Raw genomic sequence first — 19547 nt, forward strand, 5'->3', positions numbered from 1 at the left:
TTGAGCCTGTCTTTAAACTTTTGGCATTGTTTTCTCTATAGTCTTTGTTTGGCATTCCTTTTGATTTTTAAAATGATTGCATGAAATGAATTATTTATCTTGATCACTGAGATTTTAGCGCCCCCTAAAGTCTGTGCATGAGTTGAGTGCCTGCTTGCCTTGCCCTCTCCTGACTCCCCGCCCTGTGCTCCGGGCACTGCCTGGAGGCGGAGCCCTGAAGTCAGAGCTACCCTTACCTCTTCAATGCAGACAAGCCCTGCTCCTGTCTGCGGGTCATACTGGCCAGCTGGGAACTCTCTCTTCTGGAAGAACCACTGGAAGCGGGTTTCTTTCTTGGTGTTGGTCACCTAAGGAAGGTGCCGAGTCAAGAGACCCCTTCAGGCTTTGGCTTTTAAGTGAAGACTTAGTTTGTCAGAACTTTTGTTGTAAATGTGACCCCCCCACATTTCCCCCCCACCCCACTTCTCTCTGTCTCTTCTGATGGCTTCTAGACACTGGACTTTCGCTAATGATGTTTCCTCTGCTTCTCAATCCTTCTCCTATTCCATTTTTCCTGTAAATGCCTATCTCATCTCCTCCAGGAAGCCTTCCTAGAGTGCCCCTTATCATGAGTAATCAATTTCTTGCACCCCTCCATCACAGCAGGAGGCATGCTGTTCTCCCATGATCTTGCTTTGGACCGTGGGATCCTAGAGGCCTAAGGAGACCACTGTTTCATCTTTGTACGCCCAGTGCTTGCAGAATGTCTAACGCAGAGTAGGTGCTCTGCATTGGTTGAACGGCTACGCTTCATGGGGTGTGCCCTCCCCCTGTATCTAAAAGGCTGCAGGGTGCTGAGAAGGAGCAAATGTTTTGGAGTCAGACACCCTCTGACTCCCCCAGCTCAAGGCTCTCTCTTACTGTGTGGTCTTGAGCTATTCCTCTGCTTATTTTCTCATGGGTAAAGTGGAATCATAACGCCTCTCTCACAGATGACTGTGAGGCAGTTGAGATAAAAGAATGCCCTGAAGCGCTGAGCACAGGGTCTGGCAAGACTGACACTCAGAATCCACCCTCAGACCCCTGACCCCCCCAAACCCCTCCCAGAGCAGCTGGCAGATCTAGCTCAAGGCTGACCTAACACCCGCCCACTAACTCACTCTAACTCGGCTCCTTGGGATTTTGTTTCCTGGTTAAATACAAAATTCTTAGGGCTACTTCCTCTGCTGGGGAACAGACTAGCGCAGGGCATGGTGTTTCCAGGAGTGGGGCAAGATGGGCAAGGGGCTTGGGAACAGCCACAGGTCTGGCCCCATTGGTTTGGGGGCAGGGCTGGAGGCGGGGGCGGGGATTTGCCTTGCAGGTCAGCAGCACTTGGCAGTCCTCCGTGACCTTCCACTGCAGAGGCTCCTCGAAATACGGACCTGGGAGGGACAAACACACACGACCATCGGTCAGAGCGCCAGGCTTAGCCTGGGCGCCACCTGGTGGCGAGACAGGGGAAGGCAGCTGAAGAGGGGCATCTAGTGACCACTGGCCGCTCGGATTTTGGGATTTCCGTCCCCATCAGGGCGGGGACTGGGGTGAATGAAGTAAGGGAGGCCCTTAGGGTGCAAAATTTAAGGCGGCGCTCATTCTCGGGGTTAAGCAAGTGCTCTTTTGTTCTGGCACGAGGAGGACAACACTGGATCCAATGGTAGTGACCTTCCCTCGCGGGGGCGGGGGCAGGGGCGGGCAGTAGGGTGGAGGGGTTTATTAACCCACTAGCCCAGTGGTTCCCCAGCAATGACTGCTGGCCTGGTGGCCGAGGCAGTTCTTACCCTGTTTTCTCTTCCAGTCTCTTCTCTTGGCATCCGCCTTCCTCAGAAGTTTGTCAAACTCTGTGAAGAGAGAGGGGAACTGGCGTGATTGAGAGGAACGCGGGTCTGGAGGGTCTAGAGTGGGGGCGTCAGGGTGGACAGAGACCTCAGGGCTGGGAGCTGAGGCCAGGTGCGTGGGGTGCACCGGAGCAGGGGTGGGGCCGGGGGTGGGGGTTAGGAGGCGAGGGTAGGTGCAGGGCAGAGCTGACCGTCATCCACCAGAGCCAGAGTGATCTGGTTCTTGGCTTTTCCATCTTGGAGCTGGGCCGTGTAAGACCCTTTGTCGTCCTCAGTCAAGTTCTGGATGATAACTTCCACCAGGCCCTTCTCTCGGACAAAATTGATTTTGCGGTTCTGGGGAGAACAAACCCAGAGAGTCTTTCCTGCCCTTTTCCAATCCCAGGGAATTTATGGGGCACAAGTCTGGCCGAAGTGGGATTTGGGGGTGATATATGCAGCATTAGAAGCCTTCAGAGACTGGAGAGGGGGACTCCTGAGTAACCTTCTCCTGTATATACTGGGTTGTCCCCACACCCGGCCCCTGAGAACAAACACCCTGGGGCCCCGCAGGCAAAGAGTCTGCGTCCTTGATTTAATTGCCGTTAACCATCAGCCCCCAACCTCCTATTGGTCCGCTGCCAACAGGAAGTTGTTTTCCATTTCTTTTGCAATTTGATAGAAAAAAAAAATCCCCCTAAAACTTTAAAGGAAAAATGCGAAAAAGCCTGTGTACGTGCTACCCAGAATTAACACTCATTTACATCGGTCACAGTCTAACATTTTTGCAACATTTTCTTTTCTACATTGAAGACCTTACTCCCTCTGGCTTTATTTGTATGTATGATTTGAAGGAACCATCTGGTTTTATTTTATTTTCCTATGGGGCATCTGATAGCCTTAGCGTTGCGTTTTGAGTCCAGGCTTTGCTATACTTCCTACCGAGAGCCAGGGTCATGCTTATTAATCTTTGTTTTTCCCTCTGCTCCTACTGCATGCAGAGATGCTCCAGGCCAGGGATCCAAGCTGTGCCACAGCAGTGACCCAAGCCACGGCAGTGACAACACCAGGTCCTTAATCCTCCAGGCTACCAGAGAACTCCCCTTGTTAATCTTTTTTTTTTTTTGGTCTTTTCTAGGGCCGCACCCACTGCATGTGGAGGTTCCCAGGCTAGGGGTCCAATCAGAGCTGCAGCAGCCGGCTTACCCCAGAGCCACAGCAACGCGGGATCCGAGCCAGGTCTGTGACCTACCCTACAGCTCACGACAATGCCGGATCCTTAACCCACTGAGCAAGGCCAGGAATTGAACCGAAACCTCACGGTTCCTAGTCGGATTCGTTAACTACTGCCCCAGGAAGGGAACTCCTCCCCATGCTTAATCTTTATGCAGAACTTTCCAATCTAGTTTCTCAATTACTCCTCCTGATCCTGGAGCAACGAGCCCCATTGTACAGATGCACAAACTGATGCACAGAGAGGTGCAGAGACCTGCCCAAGGGCACACAACCCACGGGGAATGAATAGGAGTCTTCTGACATCTGGCTCTGAGCTCTTTCTCCTCTGTCAGAACCAGAGCCCCTCTTTATAACACATATTTAATGTTGACCACTTGGCCATCTGGAGGTGAAATTCACAAATAATATCATCCTATGATTGAATCTCTCATGAGACTGAAATAAGCATGTTTGTAAGTAAAAACAGTTGCGTGTGGGCAGCTAACGTGGTTCAACTAATACAACTGAGCTACACACATGATTTTTTAAAAAGAAATATAATACCACAGCTATAATAGCAAGAGGAAATAACAATAATTTTTTCAATATGCAGCTGCTCAGACACAATCTCACTCGTGCTGCACTGATTTATAATGAATTGATTTGAATTAAAGAGAAGAAAAGCAAAGCTATTCTGTACAAGAAGAACAGGAAAATGAATGAATGAACACACATAAATTGGCTAATAGAATAAAGACTCTATTCCGTGTATACTAAAACCGTGAAAATTCTTTGTGTTTGTATCTCAAGGTTAGGGTCCAAATGTGCATGATTATAACCACGAAAGTAGGGTTTTCATCTTAAGAGCGTCTGGCATGAAATTCTTTGTGGGAGTGTCCCTTGCATTGACAAGTGTCTAACTTGCCTGCCACCTGCCCCCCGCCCCTAAAATCCATGTGTCCCCACTCCCACCTCATGACTATGACAGCCTGAGCAGGTGGCCATTTCTAAAATGTCCACTAGGGGGAGGCACTGGCCAGTGGAGACCAGTGTCCGGGAGGCCACCTTCTGCACTGGGGACCTCACCTAGGAATTCTGAGCCCCTAATTACCGGTGAGCTGAAGATTTCCTTGTCGTTGAAGATTAGATGCAGCTCAGCGGCTGGAGACAACTTTTCTACTTCCAGCCAAAGCCGCACCTCTCCTCGCTCAAGGATGTCAACGTTCCAGCCCGAGATCAGCTTGATCACTGGGAGGCAGAGGACAGGAAGGGGTGGGCAGGGCACCCTTCTCCTGCCCCCACCCCCAACAGCCCCTCTTGAGCACACCGTGAACAAATGTACACAATGCTTCAGAGTCTGATGGAGACGTGACCAGGTGAGGGGCTGGGGAGCGTTTTCTCTCATTCAGTCACCTCACATTGCATCCGCGTCCAGGGCTTTCATTTTTTAAATTCTTTTTAGGGCCACACCTGCGGCATATGGAAGTTCCCGGGCTAGGGGGTGAATTGGAGCTGCAGCTGCCGGCCTACACCACAGCCACAGCAACACAGATCTGAGCTGCCTCTGTGACCTGTGCTGCAGCTTGTGGCAACACCAGATCTTAAATCCACTGAGTGAGGCCAGGGATTGAACCAGCATCCTCATGGACATTTTGTCAGGTTCTTAACCCGCTGAGCCACAGCGGGAACTCCCCCAAGGGAGTTCAAAAACACCAATGTCTGGCTCCAGCCCCAGAGGCTCAGATGACCCAGGATCCAAGTAGAAACCATCCACTCTGCCCTCCCTTTCACCCCATGTGCTCTCTGCTGGCCCCTCTTTTCCTTTCATGGACTGCTGATCCATGGGTCTCTGACTCTCCGGTCCCATGACGCCCCCATTCTGCATCCACACCCCACCAGGCTAGCTTCAGGCTTTTGGCTGACCCAGCCTGGTGGGACTGGGCCTGGTGGGACTGCTTACCGGGGTTTCTGATCTCATGGCTCAACTTCTTCAGCTTGTCCAGCTCTAGGACAGGGAGGAACAAAGAAGAAACCAAAGAGAATGAGACACTGGTGTCATTGGGCACGTGGGAGCCTTCCTGGCATCCACACTGGGTGAAAGTCCTGAGAGACTCAGCTTGGGGTCACATGGCTACCAAGGGGGTGATGATGACCATGGTGGGCCTTGGCTCTGGGGCACCGAGGGGGGAGGGGCAGTGGGTTACCCCAAGATTGCTTATTCTCCTTGGCCTTCAAGGCCTGGTCAAATGCCACCTCCCCCGAGGAGCACCTACTGTGTGCTCAGCTCTGCATGATCTTAGCAGGTCCTGCTGAGGGGCAGGCATTATTGCTGCTTCCTGAGTACAGGGCCCACTGGTTCCCAAGCCCCCTTGTTTATTTATTTGTTTGTTTGTTTATTTATTTGCTTTTTAGGGCCACACCCGTGGCATACGGAGGTTCCCAGGCTAGGGGTTGAATCAGATCTGCAGTTGCTGGCTTACACCACAACCACAGCAACGCCAGATCCAAGCCATGTCTGCAACCTACACCACAGCTCACAGCAATGCCGGATCCCCGACGCACTGAGCGAGGCCAGGGATGGAACCCGCATCCTCATGGATCCTAGTTGGATTCGTGTCTGCTGTGCCACAGCAGGAACTCCTGGAGCGCCCTTGTTAACCCGCGGTGACACGCTCTCCTGGTGCTGAGGGTCTGCTCCCCCGCTGATCACTTCTGTCTCACGTGTCTAGGGCAGGTGGGCAGCGTGCTCTCTCGCTAACTGCTCCTCTGTGTTAGGTTTGTTTCTCCTGCTAAGCTGAGCTCTGGACCTGCATGAGTGTCTAGCACACAGTAGGTGCTCAACAATTTGGTGTTGCATGGATGAATTGGCAGCAGCAGAGCCCGTATCTCACTTGCCATGGTAAGAGCCAGAGTCCTTAGTATGATGTGTTGGAATGCATGGCAAGTAGCCAGCCCCAAACCACAAAACAAACCCCTCATTTCGTGGATGGTCTTTGTTTGCATAGTCATCCACGTGTATCTGCATAACAGCCTTGCTTCAGTGGGGGCGGCAGGGATTATAATCTCTCTTTACAGGTGAGGAACCAGAGGCCTAGAGAGGGGTCCTGACTTGCCCAAGGTCAAAAAGCCAGGAAGTTGCAGAACTGGGACTGGAATCTGGACCTGTCTGGCCTCTGCTTCATAAGGAAATCAAAGGGCCTCATGTGCAACCAGCAGGGAGGACAGTGGGCTGTTCCTCTGTTGCTATGGAGACAGCAGAGGGTGAGTCTTGAAAGTCCTCAGCACTGATTTCACTTTGGCTTAAATCATCAAACATGGATGACTGTTTCGACCAGGCATCCCTTCTCGGGTTTGCCACAGACCCCACTGCTCCCTATTGCCATGCTCATTCCTCAGATCAACTGCCATTGGCGAGTTATCATTACACTGCGCTGCTGTTTTTCTTAGGCTACTGAAGGAAATGAAGTAATTCACTGGCACCTTTGCTTTTATCGAAATTAGAAAAAGGAAAGAGAGGGACAAGAAGAGTGAGCTCTGTCTGGCAGTGATTTCTACCTGCTGAGGCCCCTGATGCAACCCCCTGTGTCAGGACAGTCTCTGGCCCATGGTAGGTGCTCAACAGATCCTTATTCATTGACTGGCTGACAGGATGGGTGGGTAAGGGCCTACTTCCCTGGAAATCTCTGCTTTCCTCATTTTTGTGGCCTCTTGCTGGCCTCAGGAGTGTTTGCGTTTGGGACTCTGGTCTGGGTCTGTCTCTCTGGGGAGGTGACAGTGGAAAAGGGGCATCACCTTCCTGGGTCAGCGTGTGGCTTGCTGAAATTTCTTCATCAGCATCGGTGACCACCACTGAGTAGGTGCCCAAGTCTTCGGGGCCAGGATCTTTCAGGATGATCTTGGATCTGGCAGAGACAGGAGAGCAGTGGCTCAGAGAGGGGCCTTATGCCCTGGAGGCTGGGGAACTGGGGGTCCCTGTCATCTTTGGAAGCCCTGCCCCCCATCCCCAGCCCCATCCCCAGCCCCAAGCCAAGCCAGGAAGCAGGGGTGGCTGCCTCCTTACACCTCCTGGGGTCCCCTGCCCAGACACGTCTGGCCTGCCACCTTCAATGGCCCCTGTTAGGGAACCGCCTTCGCACTGGCCACACTGTCTTGCCTCTCTCTCCAGGGCTCAAGTCATCAGCTTTATCTCCCGCTGGCAAGGCTGAGGCCAGAGCTGCAGGGGTGGGGTTGGGGGGAGTGGGGAGCTAAGGAGGAGTGAGACCTGGGGGCACTTGACATCCTAAGCCCTCTTTTACCGATGGGGAAGCTGAGCTCAGAGACTTGCAAGAGCAAGTCGCGGGCATCCAGGCTAGAATCCACGTCCTGAGCATCTCCTTGGAGGCACCCACATAGAGGCACCCACATTCCTTATAGAAAAGGGATCTCACCATTTCAACCCCTCCAGTGCACCCTCCCTCTCCTGTCCCCAAGGTGACACTCAGCATCCTTCATCAGACACCAAGCAGCCCTCTCAAGCTCATTATCTGAGGGTCCTGCCAGGCAGTCTCACCCATGAACTTCTGGTGACTCATCTGACAACGTCTAGGACCTGTGGACTGGCCGTGCTGCACCTTCTCCTCACTTACTTGTTAACTTCCTCCTCGACCTTGACCCTCTGTGGGTCCGGCGGGCCCTTGTAGTCCTTGGACCACTGAAACTCTGCCGAGTCGGGGGCCTCAGGGGCTTCAAAAGCCATGTAGATGAAGCCTTCATCATCCACCCCAACCTCAATCTCCCGGGCATCTGAGGGTGAGACCAACCGAGGGTGAGACCAACCGAGGGCACCGGATGTTTAGACATAATAAACCGGGTGGGGCCCCTCCCTTGCTCAGACCTTCCAGTGGCTGCTCATTGCACTTGAGAAGATCATAAACCCCAGACTCCTTGTTGTGGCCTCCAGGGCCTTGCATGGTCTGGCTTCTTCTCAGCTCAGATATCACCTCCTCCCTGGCCACTCTGGCTAAAGAAATGCCCACCCCATCCTGGCACTTGCATCGTTTCCTTTATAGCACTTATCACCGCCTTCTTATCAGTTACTTGGTTACTGTCCATTTGTCACCCCCCCCCCACCAGCCAGAGCAGGGATCTTGCTTTCTCATCACTGATGTGTCCCCAGTGGAGTGTGGGCGTCATCAAATACCCTCTGAATGAGTGAATAATTTTATAGTGAGAAGAGCTGAGAGATTCCATCATATATTAACTGTGTGTTCCGGTCATTTAACTTCCCTGAGCTACAATAAAATCATCTCTAAAGTGGGGACAGTGGTGAACAGCTCCCTCAGGGGTTTGTTGGGAGGGCCAGGCAGTGTAAGGACCCAGCACAGCATCTGGCATGTGGGTGATAGGAGGGGACCTCGGGAGCTGTGACTGCAAGACAGGCAACCACGTGGGGCCTCTGAAAAGAAGCTGGGTTTTATTTTAAAGATCCACAAAGAGTTGTATGAATTTAGGGACGTGGCATATAAAGAATGCAAGACCGGAGTTCCCGTCGTGGCGCAGTGGTTAACGAATCCGACTAGGAACCATGAGGTTGTGGGTTCGATCCCTGCCCTTGCTCAGTGGGTTAACGATCCGGCGTTGCCGTGAGCTGTGGTGTAGGTTGCAGACGCGGCTCGGATCCCACGTTGCTGTGGCTCTGGCATAGGCTGGCAGCTACAGCTCCGATTCGACCCCTAGCCTGGGAACCTCCATATGCCGCGGGAGCGGCCCAAGAAATGGCAAAAAGACAAAAAAAAAAAAAAAAAAAAAAAAGAATGCAAGACCTATCAAATAAAAGGAAACGTTCATATGTTCATATCTCAGGATCCCACAGAAATCCATGAGAGTGGGGGATGGGAGAGAGGCAGGCAGGAAGAGCGGGAGGGAGTGTGTGTGTGTGTGTGTGTGTGTGTGTGTGTGTTGGGGGTGGGTGGGAGGAGGGCCCTGCAGGTCCTTTCCTTCTGCTGCAGATCCCTCCCTCCCCTGCCGCCCTTACCGGGTCTGTCCTCCAGAAGTACGGGGTCGGTGGGCATAGACGGCTGCCCTGGACCAGCTGAATTTACAGCCTGGACCTGGAACACGTAAGTCTTCCCCGGCTGCAAGTCAGAAACCTGGGGGGTGGAGGGGAGGGGCCAGGGTGAGACCGAGGATGGCAAGGACCCACCAGTTCCACAGCCACGGCCACGGGCTGCAGGGAACTGCTCATCGTCCACCCCAGCGACGGCCAGGCTGCCGTGGGCTGAGGACAGGCCAGGGGCCCACTGCTCTCCTGAGCTCCACTTTTGGGCCAGCCTCTCCAGTGAGATTACCTCCCATGCCTGCGGGGTCTGGAACGCCACCTGCTCGGGGCTTAACTCATTATCAGCCTTCAGCCAAGAGACCGCTTGCCCCTCTTCCTGGGCCCACACCTCACCTCCAGCCATCACCCCAGAAAGAAGCTTGCGGATCATCTGCCACATCTTTTTCTTGAGCCCTGCACACCTGACTGAAACGGACTCAAGCCCTATGGTCCTTCCCACCCATGTCCTCCGCCTGCCTTTTGTCTGTGGGCAAACTTTACTCAAAGAATAGGTTTAAACAGAGAAGTGAGGGGGTTCTCGTTGTGGCTTAGCGGTAACAAACCCAACTAGTATCCATGGATGTGGGTTTGATCCCTGACCTAGCTCACTGGGTTAAGGATCACACCTTGCCGTGAGCTGTGGTGTGGATCGAAGATGCAGCTTGGACTAGCATTGCTGTGACTCAAGCTGCAGCTCCAATGCAACTCCTAGCCTGGGAACTTCCACGTGCCCCAAGTGCAGCCCTAAAAAGACAAAGCAAACAAATAAACAACAACAAAAAAAACCCAACCTAAAATACAGAGAAGTGAGAACATGCTTTAGCAAACAAAAACCATCAAAAGAGACCAAATAATAATAACAGTTTAGTCTTTAAGCAAAGTCAAGGATCTTTAGCTCCTTCTCAAGGGCTATAGATAATATTCTGAGCCATAACCTATGAGGCATCGTGTAGATAGTGAACCCCCACCAGGTTAACTACACGGAGGCCACAATGTAGCCATGACACAAGCGGCCACAATTCTGAGGACTGGTCTCAAAGAAATGGGAACAAACTGACCCTGGAACCGAAGATGAACTGTACTTAACACAGTCAGGATGACGCTGGTCAGACCACCGCCTGATCAGCTTCAAGATAACCCCCAGAGCTGACTGTGCTGTTCCTGCACGTAGCCCCCTCCCTCTGCCTATGCACCCCTGAAACTCTCTTTTAAAAGCTCTTGCCCATTGATTATCAGTTGGGGGGTGGGTTGGCCTTTGGACTGAAGTCCAGCCTCCCACCCAGGTCCCCGTCCCTGAAATAAAGCCAACCATCCTTTCACCAACCTTGGCTCTTCACTGGCTTTAGAGCAGTGAGCACTCAGACCCCAGTTTTGGTAACATGGTCACCAAGTTCCCATTTAACTTCCCTAAAGTTTCTTGAATGTGGCCTTTCGCTCTGTGTCCCAGCCACAGCTTTGATGGAGCTTTAGTACTCCTCCCCTGGATTAGTCCAACCGCTTCCTAAATGGAATCTCTGCCTCTAGACCCTTCTTTCCCATCTATCTTTCCCTCTGTGACTCTTTTCAAGATGCTAGTCCGATTACCCTTAACCTGTTCAGGGGCCTTGAGGGTAAAGGTCAGATTTCGAGGTTTGGTACCTAAAGTCTTCCTAAGCTGGCCTTAGCCTCCGTCCTCTTCCTCCTCCTTCATTCCCCAACTCCCTCAGGGTCCCCTCACGCATCCTCCCTGCCTTTTCACGCTGGCCTGCCTTTGCCTTTTCTGAGTTCTTGCCTGGAATGCTCTTCCCCCCTTGGTCTAGCATCTCCGACTCACCCTGACCACTCAGTCTGGTCAGATGGGAGGAGTCCAGGAAGGATCTCTTACTTTCCTCCTTGGTGCCTCCAGAAGCCCTCGGACCCTCCTCGATTATAGGGACACAGTGTTGTCGTTGCCTGTTCCCCAAGGCCTGGGACTTTAGCTTTTTATGTCTAGGACCTAGTTCCAGATCTGGCACCAAGCAGGTGTGGAGAAGTGTTGAGTGAATGACTGAGTGAGTGACTGTCAGTCAACCACGCACACGCTGACCCTGGACCAGCCTGCCTGGGGAGCAGAGCAACCATCCATCTCTTGTGGCTCTTGCGGGCCAGCCGTCCAGCACTGGCCACCTCTATTGCCGAGAACCGGGTCCCACGGAGGCAGAAACTGTAGAATCTCAGAGCATTCCACCGGCTGAGGCTTCCCCTCCCCAGTTCGGTCTTTATAGCCCTGATGTTATTGTTTAAAGAAGAAAGTTTTTTTTTTTCTTATTATGAAAGAAATGCATGCTTGTTGGAGGAAATATGAAAGCAATAGAGAAGAATATAAAATGATGGGGTAAGGGCCTCCTGGCAGTCCCACTCCCAAAGATGATCAGAATTGGCAATTTTGCGAAAATCCATGTAGACGTGTAGATGCACATTAACCACATAGAAATGTGACATGCACCTGTTCTGTTTGTTCGTATCTTCGTTCTGCATTGTTTTGGGCCCCTCAAGCCTGCTTTCTTTCCTCTCTGTGCTAATGGAGTGAACGTGTGGTCTTGCAAGCCACACCCCCGCCTGCCTGCTGGTGAAAGATGCCTCAGGAAAATGAGCTGGAAAACATAATCTCTCTTTCCCTAGAGCTGCAGAAAATAAAATCAAATACACACCACGGGACTTTCCTCACCCACTTTCCTTAAACAAAGGAGGCCTGTGAGACGCGCTGGCTTTGGCGATGGACGCCACGGTCTGTGAAGTCTGGGATCCTGACGGACTGTCTGTTAGTGATTTGTGTCTGCTAGAATGCTTCAACTGACACCTTTGTTTTCTGACATGGAAAATAGGTGTGAGTTGTCTTTGTTGTGCCAGGAGAGCACTGTTCGTGCTTTTCCTTCTCCTTCGTGTGTGACGTGAAAACAACCATGCTAGGTGAATTAAACCAGTGCTTCTGCTAGATTTCCTATGTATCCAAAGAGTTTAGAGCTTGCTTCTCATCAAAATTAAGAAACATATATATGCCTATATGTTCATTAATATACAATATGATATACATATTTAATGTTATCTAACATATAAATATCCTGCTCTGCATTGTGCTTTTTTTCTTAGCCATATATGATGGATGTATTTTTAATTTTAATTTTACTGAAGTATAGTTGATTTACAATGTTGCATTAATTTCTGCTGTACAGCAAAGTGACTCAGTTATACACGTATATATATTCTTTTTCATGTTCTTTTCTTTCTTTCTTTCTTTTTTTTTTTTGTCTTTTTGCCTTTTCTAGGGCCACTCCTGAGGCATATGGAGGTTCCCAGGCTAGGGGTCTAATCGGAGCTATAGTGCCAGCCTACGCCAGAGCCACAGCAACGCCAGAGCCACAGCAATGCGGGATCCGAGCCGTGTCTGCAACCTACACGGCAGCACTGGATCCTTAACCCACTGAGCGAGGCCAGGGATCGAACCTGCAACCTCATGGTTCCTAGTCAGATTCGTTAACCACTGCGCCACGAGGGGAACTCCTCATATTCTTTTCCATTGTGGTTTATTGCAGGATATTGAATATAGTTCCCTGTGCTGTACGGTAGGATCTCATTGTTTATCCACCCTGTACATAATAGCCTGCCTCTGCTAATCCCAAACACCCCATCTTTCCCTCCTCTAACCCCCTCCCCTTTGTTAACTATGAGTCTGTTCTCTGTGTCTGTGAGTCTGTTTCTGTTTCATAAAAGTTCACGTGTCATATTATATTTCGTTTTTGTCTTTTTAGGGCTGCACCCATGGCCTATGGAAGTTCCCAGGCAAGAGGGGGTCGAATCAGAGCTACAGCTGCTGGCCTATGCCACAGTCACGGTAATGCCAGATCCAAGGCGTGTCTGTGACCTACACTGCAGCTCTTGGCAACACCAGATCCGTAACCCACAGAACGAGGCCTGGGATTGAACCCTCATCTTCATGGATACTAGTCAGGTTCGTTACTGCTGAGTCATAACTTGTATCATATTTTAGATTCCACATATAAGTGATATCATATGGTATTTGTCTCTCTCTTTCCAACTTACTCCATTCAGTATGATAATCTCTAGGTCCATCCATGTTGCTGGAAATGGCATTATTTCATTCTTTTTAAAGGCTGAATGATATTCCATTGTATATATATACCACGTCATCTTTATGATGGATATATTTTCATGTCCAAACATACATGTGGCTCTATCTCATTCTTTGCACTATTGCCACTCCTTAAATGACCATGGTCTTTATGTTACCTGGCACCGAGTCCACACTAAGGCTACAATATGAGTTATTTAAGCAACTCCCCCATCGATGGGCATTTCAGTTGTTTCCAGCTTTTGCCTTTGTCAACAATGTTACCATGAGCTTCACTCTCTTAGGTCTTTGCACACCCGACTCATTATTTTTCTACAGTTTGATCCTGGAAGCAGAATTCCTAGCTCAAGGGATGTGCTTATCTAAATGCCGATCTGCCTTGCTGATTATAAGTGATTTTTAGGGAGGCGTCTGTCCAGCAGAGAGCAGGTTAAGACCCCCAGCCAGCGAGACCTATTACCAACTTGCTGTGTGACCCTGGCTAAGCCACTCTCCCTTTCTGGTCCTCTGCTGCCGTTACGTGAGGGCAATGATCACTCGGGGTCGTTCCAGCTTGGATGTTCTGTCGTCCTGCCACATCCTGGGGCAGGGAAGGCTTAGGGCGAGTCAGAGGAGGAAGGGGAAGGGACTCACCCTCAGGTGGGTGCCAGAGATGGGGTGTGGAGTGACTGGCTTCCACTGCTCCGAGCCTTCCTCCTGGAAACTGACGAGGTAGCCTGTGACCGGTCCAGCCCCTTTGTACAGAGGGGCCTCCCACTTCAGCATCAAGGAGGTGGCCCGCACCTCAAACACCTGCACATCATATGGGGGGCCTGTGGGAAGATGGGGTAGAGAAGGAGGTGGGGAGCTCAGGCAGCGAGCCGGGTGACAAGTTGGCAAGCTTGTCAATCTTTCAGTCCCAACCAGGCCTGGAAGTGCCTGCTCTGGGCAGGGAGGGGACCTGGCCAGTTTGGCTTCATGACAAAGCTTGGTCTGGGCCTAAAATCGAGTTGACTTGGAGTTCCTGTCATGGCTCTGTGGTTAACAAACCTGAGTAGGAACCATGAGGTTGCAGGTTCAATCCCTGGCTTTGCTCAGTGGGCTAAGGATCTGGCGTTGCCGTGAGCTGTGTGTGGTGTAGGTGGCAGATGCGGCTCGGATCCTGTGTTGCTGTGGCTCTGGTGTAGGCCGGGATCTACAGCTCCGATTCGACCCCTAGCCTGGGAACCCCCATATGCCTCGGGAGTGGCCCTGGGAAAGGCAAAAAGACAAAAAAAAAAAAATTGAGTTAATTCTTCAAAGCGTGCACAGCATCTCTTCCTCACAGAAACATCTTTGATTCTCCCCAGACACACTCATCCTTCTAATCTCTTGGCCATTTCAGTGTTTAATGCAGGGGTCAGGATGTGACCTCGAGTCACATCACAGGGTTCATGTCCCAGCTCCACCCTTTCAGGCTGTGGGGACTCTGAGCAAGTTACTTAGCCTCTATGTCCCTGTCTCTTCATCTGTACAATGAGGATAATAATGGTTCTGATTTATGGCAGGTGTCAATACACAGTAAGTACCCAATAAATCTCAGTTGTTTTTAAGTGCTGTTAAGTCAAGCACCATATATAGCAATTCTCTGCCATTCAGGTAAAGGTTTTGTGCAGGAAACACCTGAGCTGGACAGGATGATGGATGGTGGTGGTCCTTCCTTCCTAAGGGGGAGGCGAAGGGCTAGTTTGTGAGAAAACTAATGGGGCTGTGGGTGTGGCGTGTAGGGTGACCAACCCGTCCTGTTTGTCCAGGACTGGGACTCAGGACTCTCAGTGGTAATTCAAGGAAAGTCCCAAGTAAACTGGGATGAGTTGGTCACTTGTGTGCCTTTGGGGTTTGAGGATGGTCTGTGGAGAGAAGCAGAGCTCAGGTGGTGTGTTGAGCTAGAGGATAATTCGGATGCGGATACAGGGCCAGTCCATGACCAAGGTCAGGGCTCCTGACTTCTTAGGGCTAAGGCTGTCTGTGCCAGGGATTACAGGGCCAGCTGGTGAAAGTGGTCAGGGGTCTGGGGTTTGGGACCAATAGAACAAGCCTGACTGCACTGCAAGCCCAGTGTTCACTTCATTGGTTTGTACTGGGGAGGGAGGGAAGGGGCAGGTGTTGGGCCTCAGCCCCTCCCGGCCGCTCACCTGGCTGGGGCATCGTCCATTCTTTGCACTCAAACAGGCTGCTGGGTGCTGATAGCTCGCCAACACCTGCCAAGTTTGCTGCCCGGGCACGGAACTCATAGAAGTGGCCTTCTTGAAGGCTGCTGACCTTGAAGAGCAGAAACACACTGTGAAGGCTGAGGCTGGGGAGGCAGTACTTCCCCAACCCCCTCCCCAGGTTCACAGCAGGAGGTCCATGGGGCTTTAAACAAGATTGGTCAGCCCTGGACAATGAGCTGGATTATCTAGGCAAGGGAACCTGAGGCCTCTCTCAGCCTCAGCACCTCCCGCCATGACCTCTGGTCTCCACCAGGCCAGTGGCCACATTCCAGCCTTACCTTGCAAAACTGGGTGGGGACCGGCTGCTGGTTGACGGCGTGCCAGTCCAGCTCCTCTGAGTCGTGCTGGTCCAGGAAGTAGCCCAGGATCTTGCAACCTCCACGACGCTTGGGGGGTTTCCATCCAATGACCATATCATTTTTCCCACAGTTCAGGAGGATGAAATCATATGGAGCGGAGGGTGTAGCTATGGGGAGGCAAGGAGGTGAGGGCCACTGCTCCCCAGGGGTGGCCAGACCGGGCGGGGAGGAGCTTGAGGGAAGCAATGGCGCCCCCAGTGGGTGCCCACCCTGCTCCAGGGGTGCTAACTTGGTAGCCTCCACTGGTAACCCTGACTCTGCTTTATGGTGGGCATCTGGACCTCTGAGCTGGTCAGACTTCACCCCCTGACCTCAGGCCATTGTTACTTCCTCCCCAAAGGAAGGCATGGTCAGGGTCAGAGCCAGATGCCACGAGAAGGCTTCTGTCTCATGGCCTCTGGGACTGGACCCTCCAAGTGGTGGTCTATAAGCCCCCGACTCTCTGCCCAGCACCGCTGCCCCCAGAGGCTTACAGGTTGCACCTGCCCCTTGGACTCACCCAGAGCCTGCTTGACCCTGATGGGTTCGGTGGGGGCTGAGCTCTCACCCACTCCAGCCTCGCTCACCGACCGGATACAAAACTCATACTCCTTCCCCGTCCTCAGCCCGGGAACTGTAAACCTTCGAGAGAAACATGCAGCCATCAGGGATGGCCAAACAGCTCGGAGACATTTTCTGAACTTTCTCGAACAACCTTGTGGGGATAAGCGGCCACCAGCGTGGTAGGATTTGAGGTCCCTGGGCCATTTTCTTACCTCAAGACCTAGCCCCTGCTATCAAAGTGATGCCTCCACTCTGGAGGATGAGGTTTTTTAAAGGGTGTGGCTTCTAGAGCCCATTATTAAAATGCAAATATGCTGGGAAAGATATACATTGAAGCTCCAGGTAGCCAACCCCTGAACTGAGCAGCCTGGTGCATCTCCCTGACTATGGGCCTCGTTCTGGAAACACAACCAGTGGCCCTTCTTATCTTCATATATGCTGTGAGTCTAAAATACAGAGTTTTTATTTCTTATTTATTTATTAAAAAAATTTTTTTTTTGTCTTTTTAGGGCCACACCCACGGCATATGGAAGTTCCCGGGCTAGGGTTTGAAACAGAGCCACAGCCTCCAGCCTGCACCCCCGCCACAGCAACATGGGATCCAAGCTGTGTCTGTGACCTACACCACAGCTCACGGCAATGTCAGCCCCTTAACCCACTGAGTGGAGCCAGGGATTGAACCTGCATCCTCATGGATTCATTACCACTGAGCCATGATGGGAACGCCTAAAACACAGAGTCTTTTAAAAGACCCTCAAAGAGAACTGTCAGCCAGAGACATAAAGAGAAAATGTCCCTTCTTTAATAGCATTTTATTTTATTTTTTTCCTGCTGCACATGTGGAAGTTCCCGGGCCAGGGATCAAACCCATAACCACAACAGTGACCCAAGGCACAGCAGTGACAATGGACGTCCTCAACTTGTTGTGCCACCAGGAAACTCCAATCCTGTCCCTCTTGATAACACCCAATTGTGAACTCGTTTCCTCCCTTATCACTCATCAACATTTTCCTGCAGCAAAAGCTACAGGGAGCTTCTCTTGGCCAATTGACCCTGAGGAGTTGAACGGTGCAATGTTGGAGGGGCCCTTATGGATCAAAATGTCTCATACCTTCATTTGACAGGTAGGGAAGGGCTGCCCTAGAAGGAATAAGGTGAGCCCAGAGCCCACGGCCAACTAAGACCACAGCCCGGAGCGCAGCCCAGCTCTCCTGAACCTAGTGCCTACCCATTCATCATTCATTCATTTATTTGTTCATTCAGGTCTCTTTTGAGCATCTCCTGTGATCCAGGGTCTGTGGAGCTCGTTATCATTGTGAACCAGACCCCACTGCGTGGCTGAGCTCCCTCTATGCCATGAACCCAGCCCGCACTCCTGGGCAGCAGTATTCAGCCTCTTTCCAGCCCTGCCACATGTGACCAATGACATGCACACAGCTGACACGTTCTCTGGACAGAGCAGGGGACCATGCCACGCCACGCCCCACGTGGGATGCGTTCTTCAGACATACCTCGCTCTTCACGTGACTCTCCCTCAACCCCTGCCCTCCAGGAAGCACATCTGAAGGCAAGTCAGGGCAGATTTGACTCTTATTGTGGTTGTTGTTGTTGGGATAACCTGGACTCTGAGCTCCTTTGCCCAAAACCTGATCACTCTGCAACTGGAGACCTTTGGCAGTGACAAAGCATAAATGACCTTGAGGCACTGTGTGCCAGAGGGGCACAAGGTCCCGTCCCCTTTTCTGGGTAAGATGGACTTGGGGCTCACAGTCCAGGGTGAGAGGAGCCCACAGGTATGGTCAGGGCCAGGTCAGTCATCTGATGGAAAGAGAGGAGGGGTGTTCCTACCTGAGCTCCTGACCCCACAGAACCTCAAATGTGAGAAAAGTCATGAGCCCAGAGCCTTGAGGCTCCTGCCTGCAAGGACTAGGGCCCCCGAGTGAGGGCAGAGCCCCAGAAGGGAGGGGAGTTGGAAAGGCAGGTGCTCAGGGGTGGGAGCTGAGGCTCAGACAGGGCGAGTCTCTATGCAGGCGCAGCAGGCGAGTCAAGGGTGGTGGGTACGGAGCCTGAGCCCCGGCCTCCCTGCCTGTACCTTCTGCCTCCTTCTGTCTCTAAGCTCCTGGAGGGACAAGACCTAGCCAGTCACCGCTACCTGCAAACAGCACACCCTGAGCAAGGGCTAAAGAGGCCAATTGGGTCATGTCCTGGCTCCTCCACCTCCTAGCTAAGGAGGATTTGGCAAGCTACCTAACCATTCTGTGCCTCTGTTTCCTTATCTGTACCATGGTAATAAAAATAATCACCCTGGAGGTCCCACTGTGGCTCAGTGGTAACGAAGCCAGCTAGTACCCATGAGGAGGCATGTTCAATCCCTGGTCTTTCTCAGTGGGTTAAAGATCTGGCGTTGCAGTGAGCTGTGGTGTAGTTGCAGACGCGACTTGGATCTGGTGTTGCTGTGGCTGTGGCATGGACCAGTGACTATAGCTCCTATTTGACCCCTAGTTTGGGAACTTCCATATGCTTTTGGCCCTAAAAAGACCAAAAAAAAAAAAAAATCCTAAGTTCATAGAATTTCTGCTAGAACTAAATGACCTAATATAAGAAAAGAGCTTTGAAGAGCCCCGTGCTCAAGAATTGTGAATGATAGGCTTCATTATTATTACGGCCCCGCCTCTCGGGGTACAGGAAGGGGTACAGGGAAGGGGGAGGCAAACTCACTTGTTGCCCTGGATGGGTTTGTTGTTAACTGTTTGCCACTCGGATGATCCTGCCGCCCGGGAGTAGATGTAATAACCCAGAAGCTCTGCGCTGTCTTTCACGGGCTCCCAGGTCAGGGAGACAGAGGTCTGTGTGTCTCGGAAAGCTTGAACTTGAGCTGGAGGAGGGAGAGTGGCTAAAAGACAGAAATGTGGGCTGAGTGAAGATGCTGAGTTACACGACCCGGGGGGGTGGTTAGGAGAGTCAGGGAGGAGCTCCCACAGCAGTGGGGGGGGGGGCGGGGGCAGTGCATTCCAGACATGCCCTGGGCTGTGGGTAGCTCTTCCCTGGTCCCGGAGGTGTGCTCCCAATTCTTGCATTCTGATAGTCCTCCCCCCTTTTTCTCTGCTTCCTCTCTAAACCCCGGTTCATTAATCCTTACAATCCCCCCCCAAAGGTCATCAAATCTGACAATTTTCCTCA

At 51.8% G+C, this 19547-nt stretch overlaps 1 protein-coding gene across 2 annotated transcripts in view; it reads right to left on the minus strand.

The window, feature by feature from the left end:
- The window catches only part of MYOM3 (myomesin 3), a 55630-nt gene that overhangs the window by 10013 nt on the left and 26070 nt on the right, over positions 1 to 19547 (minus strand). For both annotated transcript variants that reach the window (XM_021095533.1, XM_021095534.1), the window contains 14 exons: positions 19086 to 19260; positions 16324 to 16445; positions 15744 to 15931; positions 15388 to 15514; positions 13868 to 14046; positions 9064 to 9178; positions 7676 to 7832; positions 6843 to 6952; positions 5011 to 5055; positions 4162 to 4298; positions 2048 to 2192; positions 1800 to 1859; positions 1336 to 1403; positions 237 to 347 (listed from right to left, as the gene is read on the minus strand). In XM_021095533.1, the coding sequence (XP_020951192.1) occupies positions 237 to 347; positions 1336 to 1403; positions 1800 to 1859; positions 2048 to 2192; positions 4162 to 4298; positions 5011 to 5055; positions 6843 to 6952; positions 7676 to 7832; positions 9064 to 9178; positions 13868 to 14046; positions 15388 to 15514; positions 15744 to 15931; positions 16324 to 16445; positions 19086 to 19260 (1739 nt within the window). The remainder of the gene's footprint in view (positions 1 to 236; positions 348 to 1335; positions 1404 to 1799; positions 1860 to 2047; positions 2193 to 4161; positions 4299 to 5010; positions 5056 to 6842; positions 6953 to 7675; positions 7833 to 9063; positions 9179 to 13867; positions 14047 to 15387; positions 15515 to 15743; positions 15932 to 16323; positions 16446 to 19085; positions 19261 to 19547) is intronic.

Source organism: Sus scrofa, chromosome 6 (assembly GCF_000003025.6).
Source record: "Sus scrofa isolate TJ Tabasco breed Duroc chromosome 6, Sscrofa11.1, whole genome shotgun sequence".
Taxonomy (NCBI): Eukaryota; Metazoa; Chordata; class Mammalia; order Artiodactyla; family Suidae; genus Sus; species Sus scrofa.